The 16,912-nt window shown below is 32.2% G+C and overlaps 2 protein-coding genes across 29 annotated transcripts; one reads left to right on the forward strand and one right to left on the reverse strand.

Moving 5' to 3' along the window:
• Window positions 1-594: 594 nt before the first annotated feature.
• Window positions 595-6,052, reverse strand: LOC131595538 (protein DUF642 L-GALACTONO-1,4-LACTONE-RESPONSIVE GENE 2). Its single transcript, XM_058867903.1, has 3 exons — window positions 5,813-6,052; window positions 1,500-1,997; window positions 595-1,353 (listed from the first exon to the last, which is right to left on the reverse strand). The coding sequence occupies exons 1-3, from the start codon at window positions 5,901-5,903 to the stop codon at window positions 761-763; spliced, it is 1,182 nt and encodes a 393-aa protein (XP_058723886.1). The 5' UTR covers window positions 5,904-6,052; the 3' UTR covers window positions 595-760.
• A 964-nt stretch (window positions 6,053-7,016) lies between these two features.
• LOC131595541 (probable pre-mRNA-splicing factor ATP-dependent RNA helicase DEAH2) lies at window positions 7,017-15,266 on the forward strand. Of its 28 annotated transcripts, none has more exons than XR_009281930.1 (15): window positions 7,017-7,531; window positions 7,752-7,859; window positions 8,029-8,060; window positions 9,072-9,194; window positions 9,522-9,600; window positions 10,106-10,167; window positions 10,255-10,455; window positions 10,563-10,614; window positions 11,086-11,207; window positions 11,375-12,394; window positions 12,582-12,639; window positions 13,132-13,232; window positions 13,599-13,857; window positions 14,165-14,352; window positions 14,482-15,251. XR_009281930.1 is itself a non-coding variant. In XM_058867905.1 (3 exons), exons 2-3 carry the CDS (start codon window positions 14,132-14,134, stop codon window positions 14,849-14,851), a joined length of 591 nt encoding a protein of 196 aa, XP_058723888.1. In that variant the 5' UTR covers window positions 11,695-11,795; window positions 12,582-14,131; the 3' UTR covers window positions 14,852-15,247. The 28 variants fall into 28 exon arrangements, 2 of the variants coding, with proteins under 2 accessions (XP_058723888.1, XP_058723887.1); XR_009281932.1 differs by having other exon boundaries at window positions 11,375-11,795; window positions 14,482-15,246; XR_009281934.1 differs by having other exon boundaries at window positions 11,375-11,454; window positions 11,695-11,795; window positions 11,869-13,857; window positions 14,482-15,259.
• The last annotated feature ends 1,646 nt before the right edge of the window (window positions 15,267-16,912 follow it).

The following is a 16,912-nucleotide window of genomic DNA, read 5'->3' on the forward strand; positions in this document are numbered from 1 at the left end:
TTTCATGAATTTCCCAAATTTCAAGAGCCCCCTCTTAAAAATTTACCATTGATTTTTGATTTCTGCAATCTCAAAAACATTTGTTTTTTTCTTTCATCACTTAAAATTTAAAAACATATTCCAACAAAAGAGTTGAAGATGAAGATTCACTTATGCGCTAGGTAGGATGGATAAGGAGTACACCTTAATTGTCAAAACACATAAAGACCATAACATATCCCTTTTGTCTATATTTTTCACATCATAAATCAGATTAGATAAAATACTAAACCTGTGTAGGGCACCTAGTTTTATATTTCTGCTGCTAAGGCCATTTTCAACATTACAAACAAAAACGCATTCCAATAACCTAATCTTGACCCACACCATCACCCAATGACAATGACAATACAATTAAAAAATTCTCCTTGCTTTTCACAAAAACCACAACTCTATCTTCTGTTTTCATGGAAAACCACTTTTATTTTTAACACATATTTATGGGATTTTGTTCTATCAACTGTGCCAGTGCACCCATGTTGGTAACTACTAACTAGATAACATTCTTTTAATGCCATTACAGATAAAAATTAATCACAAATGACACATGCAGCTACACATTTTAATTTTTAATTTTAAATATAGCATAAACTATATAAACTTAACATTAGTTCACAATACAACAATTTTGGAGAATGTGACTTCACCTACACCCCAAATATAAAAGAACCTATCAAACTTAGTAATAACATTAAATAAACCAAAACATAGTAAACCCCTTTTAAACAAGAACCAAAATTACACCCAAAATCCCAAGCCCAAGCCTTACAAAGCCCAGCCCGCGAAGCCTGCTAGACCTAGCAAACCAAACCCTCACATCATCCACAACAGGCCCACAAAGAGAGGTCATATCATCACTTCTAGTATTGTAGTAAACACTATAGAAAGCAATTCTAGTCATATCAGCCTTGGCAGTGAAATTGAGGTTAGAAACTTGAAAGGTAGAATTCGAATTCGGCGTGTAATGAATGTTCTGCGTTTGATCTCCAGCAAAGGCCATAACAGCAAGAGGCTCTTTGCATTTGTCATCAGCATGGCCTAACGAAAAAGTCAAGGTATATGGCTTTTCAGGTTTGGTTTCAACCATTTGAGATATGATACCTTCTTTCCCTGAGAGAAGCTCAATGGCTCTCTTTCCTTGTGGAACCGCATAATGATCGGAGTCTATGAAGCGAACGGCTCGGTTTGATTCAACTATCCAACCGGGGAGCGATGAAGTTTCTTCGTCTAGGTTTGTTGGTAGTAGGACCCCCATTGACGTGTTTCGGAACATCCACGGACCTTCTTCAAAATCACCATTGATTACTGCATTGTCTATAAAGCAAATCCCAACATAGTGCATTAAATATTTGAATGACCTTGCAGAAAAACATTAAAAGTGCTCACAAGTGTTTTCAGCAAAGTATAAATGCATAGAAATTATAAACAATAATGGGCTTCAAAATAATATGTACATATACCTTTGGGCTTCTCAGGAGTGAAAAGCTTCTTGATAGCAATGTTATCAATAATGGGCCCACAAGTAGGATCATCCTCCATACCCGGATTCTTAAACACCAACTTAAAACTATCCTCATCCGCATTAAAAGAAACCGCATAAGGATTCCAACCCTGAACATTATACAGTGTCTGCAAGTCTATCGTCTGTGATGCGGACGACACCGACACGTTAATAGATTCAAATTGCGCGCACGTGCGAGCCGCACAGAACGTTACCGAGTAACTTGAACCTTTTTCTACCGGTAATTCTTGGCTTATTTCAGCGTCGTTACCGATTCTTACTGCGTGTCTACCCTGTGGTACTATGAGGATCATTCCACCTTGTTTTTGCCCTGACTCGACTAGCTCAACGGTGCCGTTTGATTTCCAGTTTGGGACTTCGGTGGGTCCCTCTACTATTGCTTCGTTGGGGAAACCGTTCGATGGACTTAACTCAAAATCTCCATTTGGTATTAATCCTGTAAATAATTTAATGTAGAAAATGTCAGTATTTTTCAATTGAGTTAAAAGGTAGTGCACTAACAGTGTAAAACTATTTTACACTGTCGGTGCAACTGTCGGTGCATGATCCCTTTTCTCTTTTCAATTTTAACATGATTATGTGAGTGTGATATTAACCATAATATTTGGCAACAATGAAGGTAATTTTATGACCCATTAGTCAACTATGGTTCAATTCCAAAATAAGCATCTACCATGCACTAGATGAAAAGGTTAATAAAAAAAGTGAAAAAAGACAATACACAATAATGGTTACCATACATACCCCACCCTAACTTTGAGAAAAATGACCCTTCAAGTTCAACTATCTGTTAGACTATTTAGGGTAGAACATAAATATATTTTATTGGATTCCAACATAAATATATCTATATTTTTTTCTATTTAATATATTTATTTAAATTTATATTTTATTATTAATTAATTAATTAATTAATTATAATTTAGTAAAACTTTAAAAATAAAATATATTTTAAAAAAAGGTTTAATTTGAATTAAATATATTATAATTTTTTATCTAATATGATTTAACAACTTCTGTCAAAAATAAAATTAAACACAACTCAAACACTAATACATTAATGGGCTTAATGTAAAAAAAGGAAAAATTTTAGAACCAAAAATGTTTAGAACCCAATTCCAACATCTTCATTAGAGACATTAAGAAAAGCATATTCATAAGCCTCCATCAACATACCAATTTTTATAAATTTAAGTTGAAATTATGAGACAATGAGTGGCATATCAAATCTAAGTGTGTGTTTGGTTCTGCTAAAAAAAAATTAATTTTGAAAGAATTGATTTTAGTTAAAATTAAATTTAACATAAAGTGACTTATGTTTGGATATATTCACAACAAAAGTGATTTGTATGAAAAATGTTAGGATATTTTTATCAAAATGGCTTTTGGATATGTAAATGGCGAAAAGGGTAAAAAAAAGATGATGAGAATTAAGGATATTGTTCAATTTAAGGGAAAAAAGAAAAATTGATAGAAAGAGAGAATTGATTTCAAGAAGCTAGGAATTGTAGCTTCATAGAAAATCAATTCTGAACTAGAAAAAGCACAGTGCCGGCAGAATGTTTGAGAATGTCAAACACTCCATATTTGATTTTACAGGCTCAGAATTAATTTTGATGTTTTCTATCGGACAACCAAACATAAACTAAGTCATTTAGTTAAAACAATGAACTGTTACCAACTCATTAAAATGTTTTTGGATAAGTCAACCATTTCTAATTCTAATAAACCATAACAGTCACCAAAAAATTAGGAGTTTTTTATCAAGTTACAAAAGGTGGTCTAGTCAATCACATAATAACTCTTCCAAAATAAAAGTACATTTATATATAGACTCATCAACATCCAAAACAATAAAACTCAATAAAAATTATTAATTCCCACATGTAGAATCACACAAGATAAAAATAGCTTTAAGCATGGTAAAAAAAATATAATACTTTAGTATAAAACGACATGACAGTGAGACAAAAAAACTAATATAATCTGTGCAGGGCCACATTTTGCGCTGAAAAGATTTTCAATAGGTAAGGGATATCAGCAGAATCAATGTCAAAGTTTTGTCCACAAACAAATGTCCCCAAACCAAACCAAATTCAATTCAAACCAAAAGCGATAAATAACAACTCAAATTTATTATTTGACCCTTCTTTGAAAACAAAAACGGCAATAAACAACCACCTAGTGAAATTTAGATTACCTTATCCAAATGATATGTCTCAAAGCCACATTGGACCAATAAATTATGGAACAAAATAACTCAAAGTCACATTATACCAATAAATTATGGAACAAAATAAGCAACAGTTCAAAAATGTCCCAATGCATGCCAACTAGCGAAGAATAGGAAACTAAAAATAAGAACAAAATAAGGTAGCATTGAAAAATGACATACAGGAAGAAACCATCAGAAAATAGGTGGAAAAGATTCCAATGAAGAAAAACACGACAAAAAATGATGTTGATAGGAAACAAATTGAGGTCTTGTACGATACCGCGTTCACCGCGTGGGTCCCAACACATGCCCTCACTCCTCTTCTAGTAATTTTTTTTTGAACTATTAAAAAAAGTTTTAATATTTTTTTGGTATGTTAATCTTGGATATTTGTTTTGGTCTTTTAAATTAAAAAATTATATTATTATTTTAAATATTATGTTATTCTTTTCTATTCAATTAGTGACAGAGTGAGTGCATGTTATATTCAAACTCTAATATAACGTCCAATTTAATAATATTGGTTTAGTTATTGTGAATTATATATAAATATATATTTTAATGATAAAGAGTATGGCTTGAGCATGGGAATTTAGTTTAGGGTTTAGTACTTTAGGTGACATAAAACCAAAATATTGGGGAGCTTGAGGCACTTTACGGAAAGGTCCTTACACTTTGCTCAAGATTGGAGGGAAAAAAGCAAGTATTGAGAAGCGGGAACACTGTGGCAAAAACGTCATTTTACCATTTTTGTATCCCTAGGATGCGAAAAAGTCTTTGGTTTGGGACCCATGTGTTTACGGCTTACCAACCATATGCTCTCTTTTACATCTTTAGGTTAACATTTTCTTCTCTTATTAGTCCTACAATACTATACTATACTATGGCCATCCTATAATAAGCTTACTTGACTATTTTGATCACCATGTTTTTAGGGTAAAGTTTTTTATCCTTTCACTTTATCAATTATTGTGGGATAGTGATGTTTTTCGCGGTGATTTTAAATTTAGAAAATAAAATATCTAAAACAAAACTTATATACAAAAGTTTTTTTTGTTGGACACACTTTTCTTTAAGATTCGATAATAAACACTAAGAACTCACACCCATACAACTATGAATATAATAACGTTCAACCAATTAATAATTGAACTTGAATTTGCAAACTGTTTGACACTTATCTAAAAAGTTCGTTAATTCTATTCAAATTTTGTAATTAATAGAGAAAGGTAGTTATATTATTTGAAGTACTCTTTCTCTAAACTAAACTTATTATGATAATATATTTTATAAAAACAAATATTTCTTTTTTGTCTTATATTTTACTCTAGAGTAAAAGGGTAGTAGATATATCACTGTCATCTGCAGTTTTGTACACAAAATCAAAGTGGGTCATATACAATTAGGACTAGGAATTTGGTCATACTAACAAGATTAGTTGCATAATAGTATTTTTTTTTCTAAGAGCTTAAATCCTATATGTCAAACACTACAACCCCAGTACAAATTTTTCAATTATTCTGCCATCATAGAATTCTTAATTTTAACTTTCAGTCCTTTTCTAAGTACATTTTTTAACCCCACTCCTCGTGACACTGGTTTAAGGAGGAATGAAATTTTAACATTAAACCAATGAGATAAACCAAAACTAAATGAAAAATCACTTAATTAAAGAAAACAAAGACAGTGTTAAAAATCATGATGGTGTTAGTTTCACTTCTTGTAGAAGCTTGAAACCTTAAATAAAGTCCAACAGAACAACCTAGACAGAACATTTATAATGATTTTAAGGTTTCACGAATTTTAGAACATTATTCTAAGCTCAAACCTTAAAAATCACTCTCTTATTCTATAATAGCAGTACAATCACCTAGTAGAAACAGAACCCAAAAAAAAACTAGAGATACCATGAAATGTAACTAAAAAACCCACCAAAATCATAGAATACAATAACACACAAATTATATGCAAAACAAACAATTTTGATGTCAGATCTCAGCATACAAAAAAAAAAAAAGAAAGAAGAGAGACATTACCATCTTCAGCGATAGTTGCAAAAGCCAGATGAAACAAGAACAGAGGCACCAACATGAAGACCCGTTTCATTCTCGTAGAGCTCCGAGCCATTTTCACACAAAGAGCTTATCTGAGAACTGTATGGTGTGCTCTGTTTTTGAGGAGCACAAAGGTAAAGAGAGTAAGAGGAGTGAGTGTCCTTTTATCTAAGATTCTCTCACAAGGAGCTAGCAATAGTGTAAGTACTATTCTCTTTTTCTGATTTAGCTTAGAGTAAAATCACTTTATTGAAATAAAGTGATTTTAAAATTCTTGCGATCTACAGTGTGGGGACACTTTTTTTGTTTTGCTATTATTATAAAAAGAGTGACATTGGTTTAATAAATTTTGTATATAGATAGATATGATAAACTTTTTTAAGGGTATAGTAATATTAAAGGCATTCCATTGTTTATTGATGTTATGTATTTAATTGTGTACATTGTAGTACAGAAATTAATATTTATTTGATGGGCAAACTAAATTTACGGGTTCTGAGACTTTGGTCTCACGGCAGGCCCACTCCAGCGCCGTATCAGTTAGGACATACTACATTATAGTGTTCATATTATGCGTTTCAGTGGTATAATATCACATAGTAACCTTCTAGATCTATGTTTAGAAGGTCTCTTTTCCCACCTATAAATTTTAGAATTCGAAATTGTTTAAGATATGAAAATACACACTAAGCACAATATCATCTTATATGTCAAATATTAGTAGGAAGTTGTAGATAATTAAATACAAATAAGATTATAGGTTAGACACATTAAATTTCTTTTTCATCAAGTTCAACCACTAGTACAAAAAGATCAATATAATTTTAAAATTTACACCCAATATATAAAAAACGGGTGTAAATAAAAAATGCGGTGGCAATTTTGTAAATAACATGTCATTTTAAACATTATGAGGTGACAATATACACCCTATTTTCTAAAAACGGGTTTAAATTAAAAATATTATTATAATCAAAGTTAAATTACTCCCTTTAAACAAAAAAACGGGTGTGAATTTATATGAAAAAAATTTTATTTAAAATTTATAACTCAAAATATATAATCTATATAGCATATTAATAAATAATTTACATATTACTAATAAATTAATAAATGAATATTAATGGGTCTAAACAAACGATTTAACTTTGAAATATAAAATTGATGTTTCACTGTTTGACCTATTGAAATAAAAGTTATAAACCCCATTCTTACGCTCTCACCTTTATCTCAACCTCCCAAAACCAAAAACCTAAACCTTACCCTTTCTGCTCGTCACAGCTTCGTCTTCGATCAAATTGATGCAATTATCGAACATTCTCAAAAACACGAAACACGTCAAGGAATTCGAGCTTGGTGTGAATCTAAAAACTCTCCAAACGAAATTATCGAACCCGTTTCGCAACCAATAACAATATCTTTGTCTCATGAAGAGGCAAAAATGAACAGTGAACTCGCGAAATTAGTGAAGAAAGAGGTGGATTTGGTGCATCTGTGGCCGGAGTGGATTCAATTGATGAAGATATTGGTGCATTAGAATTATTTTTAACACATGAGGAAGATTGAGGATAAAATGGTGCAGGATTTAGGGTTTGATACTACCGAGGATGTACACGACGAGGGGTTTGATTTTACTAAGGGTTTTAAGAGTGTTCGTGTTATGTGTCTCAATTTTGGTGAATATCATTTTCACTTGTTGAGGTTTGTGCATTTTACTATAGATTTCAGTTAAATTGAACTCATTTTACTTTGGGGTTTTCAGATTATATTCAGATTTTAAGAAAAATGACAATTTTTTACAATGTTTGTGTGGATGTTATTGTTTTGTTTTGTTTGTTAACTCTTGAGGATTGTTTATATGATGATTAGTTTGCTACTTTGCAGTTCAATGGGAAATTATTTATTGGTTTGTTGATTTCAGATCCCTTTCGAGGCGGGATATTTAAGTTTTGGATGCCCTAATGGGGACAGAAAGGTGATTTTCTCTGGTAAGCTTTTAAGGAAGCTTGTACACCTTGACAAAAGAGATGTAAGTGTAACATGTACTATTCAGTGTTCAACGCAATTAAGTTACCATTCCTTAAGTGTTATTGCCTTACACGATTTATGCAACAGGGGTCTTGGAAAGACAATTCATTCAAATTTTGTGAGATTAATAGATATTAGTCCCTAATCTATGTGTCCATGTCTTTGTGTAGGAGTTGATGGACACTGAAGTTGAAAAGAAAAGGTAACATTCCAGTATTTAAAGTTGTTGTATCATAGAAATATTAAATATATAGGAGTTTACTTTGTGACCTTTTTTTCTTTTCTAATAAGCTATCCAATTTATCTTTAAATTACAATGTAGAGAAATAATTAATGAAATTGATATAAATAGGCATAACTTTGTGTCCAAACAGATGTTGTAAAATGTAAATCTTAATTCTCCGAGGTATGTTTTGATTTCTTAGCTTGCATCCATTGTACGTTATTTATTCGTGCATAAAGTCTCTAAAAAGACGAGGGGAGTGTGTTGGTGATGTTGTAGATGAATAATATGATGGAGACATAAAAGATCCCATTTTGTGAATTATTCCAGGCAATTTGGTCCTTCTGCTAACTTGTAAGAACTAGTTTGACATTAAGTGGTCTAATTCAGGGTCTAATTTGGTCCTTCTGCTAACTAGTTTGACCCTTTGGTATGTCTGTAACAAGTCTCTCTTGCTGCAATTACTCAAGTAATGATATCAATTTCCTTAGGTACTTGAACATAGAAATGTGGTTACTCAGCTTGTGAGAAGAGATGAATCTGCTGGTGTAAAGGCAATTGCGCTTACACTAGACACTCCAATGCTTGGTCGTAGGGAAGCTGATATTAAAAACAGGTTGGACGAAATAGAACAATAGACCGAAAGTTGATTTGACCAATCTTGTAACTTCAATAATTTCCTCCTGCCCCAGCAGAAACATGCACATCATCATAAAATTTTCATATATTCACGGGAATAGAGGTGGAAGTCAGATTATCGGTTCCCCACATCTGCCATGGAATCATCTTGGGTTTGGATCTGGACGAGAATATGACTTTATTGTCTTATAATTCTATGGCTATATTGAATAGAAAATATGCACACATCATTGACACCCCCTAGCGGTTGCATGTTAATCATCAAATAGTTTTTTAATGTGATAAATAAAAGAAGATATTTCATGTCTTTATCACTTATTTGAAGCATGAGTAACTTTTGTCTTGATGCAGGTTCGCTTACATCTTCTTACTGTAGTAATGAAGTGTTTCTTTAAAAGACCCCTGAGACTCAGAAAGCATTAGGAGCTGCACTGGCCGCAGGTCTTGCTGACTTTCACCAAGTCAGCTTATTTTGTAAGTTCACTATGGTTTGCTTTTATGATCTCTTGACAAGCCTATCTAAGAATGTCCCTGATATGTGTTTGAGAAACTATTACTTTCTTCATAGTTATTATATCAGTAATTTTATTTATCGTGTTTAATGATATTTGATATTTGCTAGTTTTACTAATCAAAGAGCTGCAATGCAATATTTTGGTTTTTTATATGATTAGTACTTGTCAATCTGTTCTTAATGAAGCTGTGTTGTTTGTTTTGTGCATTGGTTCTGTTTTTTGTGTCATTCTTCGCTTTCACAGTTCCTTGTTTGGCATCCTTTTAACTACTGCCTTTTTCATTCAGGAGCACAAGGAGAGGGTACTCCTTTGGTTTGTGGTTTCCCTCTCGCTATTGGTAGTCGGATATATTCTGGAGATTTTAGGTACTATAATTTAGATTTCTCAAGATTAAGATACATTTAATTCTCCTACTAACAACTGTAAGGTTTTTCAGGAATTCCTGTATCAAAAGCACTGTGAGATTCTAATTTAATTTAATAATCGAAATATCGTGTAACTATTAAGCACCATGAGTTGTTCCATTCCATTGAATTAAGCTATCCAAATAATGAATGCAACCAACTAACTACTCTTTCATAGCTTCTTTATTTGCTTAGTCAAATTGTCTTTCTGATTGAAAATCTCCAACAAGATGGAACAAGGTTTTTTTTCTCTTCATATTTTCCCACACTACATAAATATAAATATTATGTTTGTATAATAACGTGAATAAACTACAACTTCAACATATACTATTTTTCAGATGGCTATGGCAAAGCCCTCTATGTCAAATTGGTTGATGAGTTTGAAAGATGCATTCTCAGTTACTTTGCATTTCGTGTTGAGTGTTGTTGAGTACTGAGTTTTTCTTTCTTATCTAAATTATAGGTATTGAATACTCAGTCTCAACACAAAACAAAACTGAAAGAAATTCTATTGGCAGCTACAAGGTAATTTTCTCTTTTATGATTCCTTAAAATAGTTTCAAATTTGTTATAGTAAAGTGAGAATGACACTAAGTGATGTACATTTGACAGGAAGCAGAGATTTGAGAGAGTAACCAAGAACCTGAAGTTGACAAGAGTGTTTTCTACTTTGGTAGCAGAGATGAGAGTAATCGATGACGGCGGTAAGGGAGTCATGGTCCCGAAGGAACTCAGTGAGAGGAGTCCAGTGCTACTATTCATGAGTGGCGGCATGGGAGCCGGAAAAGTATCGTTCTTAAAGACATTCTAAGAGTAAGTACAACTTTATCATGCTGATGTAAGTAAGTTTCTGCACCGCTTCTGCTTGTGGCATCCTTTTATCATATAACTGAACTTCATAAGCTCCAATATTTTCTCAGGTGGATGCAAGCAACACTAGTTGACTTTTATATCAATGTTGTGGCCCTAGCAGTAAGTCTACATTTTATTAATCTTAGTAGCTCTAAATTTATTTCACTGACTTGGCAGATTAATATTCAAGAAGTTCTGTTTGTACACAAATAGATTTTAAGACACTCTGTTGACATTATTATTTTTTGTGCTTATAACAGAAAGACTTATTCTATGAAATTGTCAATACTCCTCTCCCTGAACTTGACAATTGCAATGAGAGAACAAATAACTGAATTCCCTTAATGCAAATAACTTCTCACTTAGCTATGTAGTATTAGATAGATACATATTACTCTATTAGAAGGTATGAAATGTAAATGATTTCCATCACTAGAAAAAAACTGCTGTTTGGTTTATTTTAAGTTTTCATTTTCAGTTGATGATAAGTTTTCACATAATAAGAAAAATGGCACGGATTATGCTTTTAAATTTTATGGATCTATTTATATACCCTGCCATTTTTTTTAAGCTGATTCAATTTTTAACCAGGGAAACTTGTTTTTGCTGAGCCTGTTCCCAAGGATAACGAAGCTGCAACTTGGAGAGACAAGTTAGATCAGCTTTATAAGAGTTCATCACAAAGTTTTAGAGTTGTTGTTCACGGATCAAAAGTATGCACTTCTTTTCTTTATGTTTTTTGTACTGTCAATTTTTTTATCACCTCTCTTTTACATACATATGAACATGCTCTTACGATAGGAATTAATCTTGACCAACTACCATAAATATTAATTCTAAAGCAAAACAGATCTCAACCATTGATTTCTCTGTGGTCCAGATTAGCTCCTCAATTCTCTCACGCTCGCTTGATACGCTACTTGTTTATATGATATTCGGAGCATGTCCTTCAGAAATGAGGTGGAAATGAGACAAAGTTTGCTGTGTAATATATTTTACATTGAAGACAGTGCATTAGAAGTTAAGTAGAAGTGAAAATGAATTAAATTGATAGTTTGAGAGAGAATTCTCTAAACCGTATCTGAATTTCATGCATGTGAATGAGTAACAACAATCAGTTGAAATTAGTTAAATTCTCCTAACTGGTAATTGTTTCACTTTATTATAACTAACTGACTAAAGAGTATAAGTCTATAACAGAGTTTAAAAGGGCTGAAAATAGCAGCTAGAAATTTGTCTTCAAGTGGACTCACAGGAGAGTTAGTATATTCCATATGGAAGCTCACTATGCTACAGTATTTGTGAGTATCTTTTTTTCTCTATATTCATTGAATATTCAAAATTGTAACTCTGCATATAGATTGTTCATTTCAGGAATTTTTCAAACAATAGCTTAACCGGACCTTTGCCCGAAAGTCTTATACAACCACTAGTGCTATTGTCATGGATTTGGTCTCTGATTTCTTTGGCATGAATTTAGTGTGCCTTTATAGTTCTTCTTAAACATAATAATTATGAATTGTTTGGTAAAACTTGGTGCTGACATTTGATAATAGTAAAGATAGGGGTTATGGTTTTAGATAGATTAATTGAAGACCCAGTCATTATTATTAGATTAATTGATAATGTGATACAGTGGTGACGTCATAAGGCAAACTTGAATGGTTATCTCTCCTATCAAACTGGCCAAAGCTTAGATAAGATAATTGTTTTCTTGGTTCTAGTTTTTTTGCGCCATAAAGTTTGAAAAGAATTAGTGAATTTCTACTTTTAATTGAACAATGATTACATTGTTAAACATGAATCAAATGGATGGTCTCTGCAACTTCTATCATTTGCATGTTTATCTTTAGCAGCAAATATGGAGGAACCCCTTGTTCCTTCTCTCTTGGACCTTCAGGTATAAACTAATAAATGATTAGAATTTAGAACCCATGTTCATTTGGCACTTAACAGCCTAGAACTGAAACTACAATTATTATGAAGGACGGTTTTGAAATTACTACTCAATATTTGTTATATTTTCCGTGTAGTCCACCTCTCAATTTGATTCTTTACTATTAACAATCTCTGCATTTTAATTTTAGGTTTCAACGTGGTTTGAACAGCAAGCCTAATGCACTCATCAAGAAGCTCCGCAAGGCGGTGAGTTTTCTATTTATTCACGTATTGTTTCATTTCGTTTGTTAATTCTTTTTGATACTTGATTTCAACTTAGAGGTTGGAGTTGGAATAAATTTGAAAATAGGAGGATTTTGACCAACCATCACAGTGAACCGACTGCGTTACTACGTCAAATACCTGAAGTCAACGTTGGTCCTTTTAATAAACATGGCCAACACATAGCCCTAAAACATTTCAGAGATAACAATCTCAGCTATTGCCCTATTTGTTAGATCAAATACTTATTGGATTTTGGTCTGATTGCTTACTATTCTATCTCAAGTGAATCTCTCTTATATATGAAGCTATATCATTTTAACTTATGCACGTATCAAGACTGTAATTTACATTCTAACATCCACCAAATACAGGACTCTGATGAGCTAATGATAGAAGCTGATATCACGTGCACAATACTAAAAAGCTGATTTTGGTCTGATTGTTTATTCTCTTAGCCTTTGTTACACCATGTAGGCATCAATACTATCACTTCCCAACAGTCTGTCAATCACTTCATTTTTTGCTTCTTAAGATGTATCCTGTTGCTTACAATAGAAGGATCAATCAAACTCTTGGTATGTATCTTTCTCTAACTGTATGCATAAGCATATTTAGACTATGAAGCACATACACATATACCGACACTGGACATGACACCGACACTGACATGCTAACATCAGTAATAATTTGAAAAAATGAATAAACCTTCATATTTGTTGCAAAGCATTAGCGTGTTAAAATGCACATCTGAGCTATATACCAAATTATGTTTTTTAAAAGACTATCCAAGTGTTTCAATGGTTACCTCGTGTAGTCAATGGTTACCTCGTATCTTTTACATACCCAATGCACAATCATATATTATAAGATTATCCGTATTTCATGCAATAAAACATAGCAAAATCGAAGCTCCTTCATTATTAGGGTTTTGATGGGTACAGAACGGAAGAGAAAGGTGAGTTTGTTCGACGTCGTCGACGCCGCCACCGCTAAGATGGTGAAAACCAACAGCGCGGCTTAATCGGCAACAGCCTCATTAACCACTGGAACGGAAATCCGTACTCTCAAAGGTACTATGAGATTTTGGAGAAGAGGAAAACGCTTCCTGTTTGGCACCAGAAAGAGGATTTCTTGCAGGTTTTGAAGGATAACTAGAGTTTGATTCTCGTTGGTGAAACTGGTAGTGGTAAAACAACGCAGGTTTGGTTTTTTTATTCTAACTATCTCTTTCAAATGAGTTCTATTTTGTTTTTTTTTAGGTTTAGATCATAATTAATGAATAAACCAAAAATTTAGTTCCTTAAGTAAAGATTACATTTTAAACAAACTCTAATTAATGTTTATATGTTAAGTAGTTGCCAAATCATATGAGCTTAATGAAGTGAAAAGCTAATTGAGGGATGGAGACATGAAGTTAATAATGCTAGATGTGATAGTGTTATGGGATAAAATTGGTTTTTTTTAAGTGTGTAGGATGTTAATTTTGTTGTGTATTTTTGGGAGACAGATTCCCCAATTTGATTTAGAGACCCCAGATAAACGCAAGAAGATGATGATTGCATGTACTCAGCCTCGTAGAGTGGCTGCTATGTCTGTTTCACGACGTGTGGCTGAAGAGATGGATGTTACTATTGGGGAAGAGGTCGGTTATAGCATCCGATTTGAAGATTGTAGTAGTGCAAGGACAGTTTTGAAGTATGTATTATTTTTCATTTGAAATTATGTTATGTAATCGATATGAAGCTTGTTATACTATTTTGATAAGAAATTGTTTTCGCCATCTTTTTTGTTCACAAATATAATGTTTTTTCGTCGTTTCTGCAGGTATTTAACAGATGGTATGCTTTTGAGAGAGGCAATGACGGATCCTCTTTTGGAACGATACAAAGTAATTATTCTTGATGAGGCACATGAAAGGACTTTGGCTACAGATGTGTTATTTGGCCTTCTTAAGGAAGTTCTTAAAAACAGACCTGACTTGAAGTTGGTTGTTATGAGTGCTACACTTGAAGCTGAAAAGTTTCAGGGATATTTTTTTGGAGCCCCTCTAATGAAAGTTCCTGGAAGGCTACATCCAGTTGAAATTTTTTATACTCAAGAACCATTTTTTTTTTCATTTTTTACACTCGTCAAAACTGCGGTATGGTTACCATTGATACATGTGACTCTTTATTGTAATAACACTTTCTTGTAATAATTTCTTGTGTCTTGTTTTTTTGCATACAAAAAACAATTGCTTCTCCAGGGCGTGGTATTTTGGCCATGGATGAATCCAATGCTACATGTGGAAAGCGGTTGGATTCAATTGAACTAGAGAACACCGAAACTAACCGTCAAGCATGACGTAAAATTATATATGAAGAAAGTGTTATGACTTAGTTAAAATATAATTTTTATGTGTATGATTTTATAATACTTGAAATATTATGACTTTACATGATTTTGTATATTTTTTTGGTTAATATGAAAAATATTTTGACTTAGTTAAAATATGATTTTTATGTGTATAATTTTTATAGTATTTGCAATATTACGACTGAAAATGAAATATAACTAAATGGTGTATATGAAATAGGGTGTAAATAGATATAATTGTTCATTCATAAATGGCGTATTTACACCCGATTTTTATTAAAATACGGTGTAATTAAGAACATATTTACACCTGATTTTTATTAAAATAGGGTGTAATTAAAATGTAATTATGCCCAATTACACCCGATTTTTATTAAAATGAGTGTAATTAAAACGTTATTACGCTCGATTACACCTGATTTTTATTAAAACAGGGTGTAATTAAAACGTAATTATGCCAAATTACACCCGATTTTTATTAAAATAGGGTGTAATTAAAAACATAATTAAGCCCAATTACACCCGATTTTTTTTAAAACAGGGTGTAATTAAAAACGTAATTACGCCCAATTACACCCGATTTTTATTAAAACAGGGTGTAATTAAAAATGTAATTACGCCCAATTACACCCGATATTTTTAAAATAAAACGGGTGTAAATTCATTAGACATTTCTCACCCTGTGGATATACACCCGATTTTTATTAAAAATAATGGGTGTAAATTTAATAAAAAACGGGTGTAAATTAACATTTTTGTACTAGTGAACTATGCACATTGTGATCTAATCAAATGTTGCGAGACAAATCAAATTTAAATATTGCATGAATGGATCTAACCAAGGTAATAGTTTGACCAAATATTGAAAATATGATTCCACATCATCATTGTGATGATGTTTAAAAGTGCATGTTGGTAAATTAAATATGTTCATTACTGTTGATTGACAGTCAACGATACTCAACAGATCATCATTTTTGTGTAATAGTGGTTGAGACACATATTTATTTAGATTAATTGGTGTTCGAGATGAGACAATGTAACATTGACAGTGATCCTAAACAAATAAGAATGGGTCCCTTGTTGTAGCAATTTGCAGTTAGATTGAACTAATTCTAATAGGGTAGGTAGTTTGAAAATCTTATGTATCTAGCCTTAAATACACCCTAAGAAACCTCCAAGATCATATGCATAAGTTTGCAGTAGTTCCATGAAGCTTTGCAAATGTTTGGAATGATAATAATTCATGAAAAGATGCATTTTTGCAATGTATAACCGATTACTTAAAAGGTGTAATAGGCTACCACCCTCAACGGTACATTATTTTTTAAACATAACCTTCATGTAACATAATTTAAGAAAATTACGACGGTTAGGAAAGTGCTCTTACGGCAATTTCAACAGTCATAATTTACAAAAATGATGTTTTTTTCAAAGATATGAAGCGAGATCAACTGGTAATTATTTACCACTTTCATGTAACCAATTACCACTGTGTTGAAAGTGAAAAACTAACTTTTTATGGCAATACTTGAATGGTTTTGATGCATGATGGTTTAGAAGCTTTAGAGATGATAATGTATGAAATATTATGAGCATTAAAGTGATATAACATGAAATGTAATAAACCTTTTAAACTTGATCATTTAGTTTGACTCTTAACTTGATTAACTTCAATATAATTCAACATTTGTCCATCAATTTTTCTTCTTTGATCACCATTGTCTTCAATCTTCACTAATCTTAATCATGATCAAACATCTTGATTTAAACTTTAAAATTGATAAGCATTCATCATATGACTTTTTAAGCTCTTTCTTCTTTGATAGCCTTCATCAATTTTTATTTTCATCAAAACCCCATTTGATAGAGGATGGATATATTCTTCACAAAAATCACT

The sequence above is a fragment of the Vicia villosa genome, linkage group LG4, assembly GCF_029867415.1.
Source record: "Vicia villosa cultivar HV-30 ecotype Madison, WI linkage group LG4, Vvil1.0, whole genome shotgun sequence".
NCBI lineage: Eukaryota > Viridiplantae > Streptophyta > Magnoliopsida > Fabales > Fabaceae > Vicia > Vicia villosa.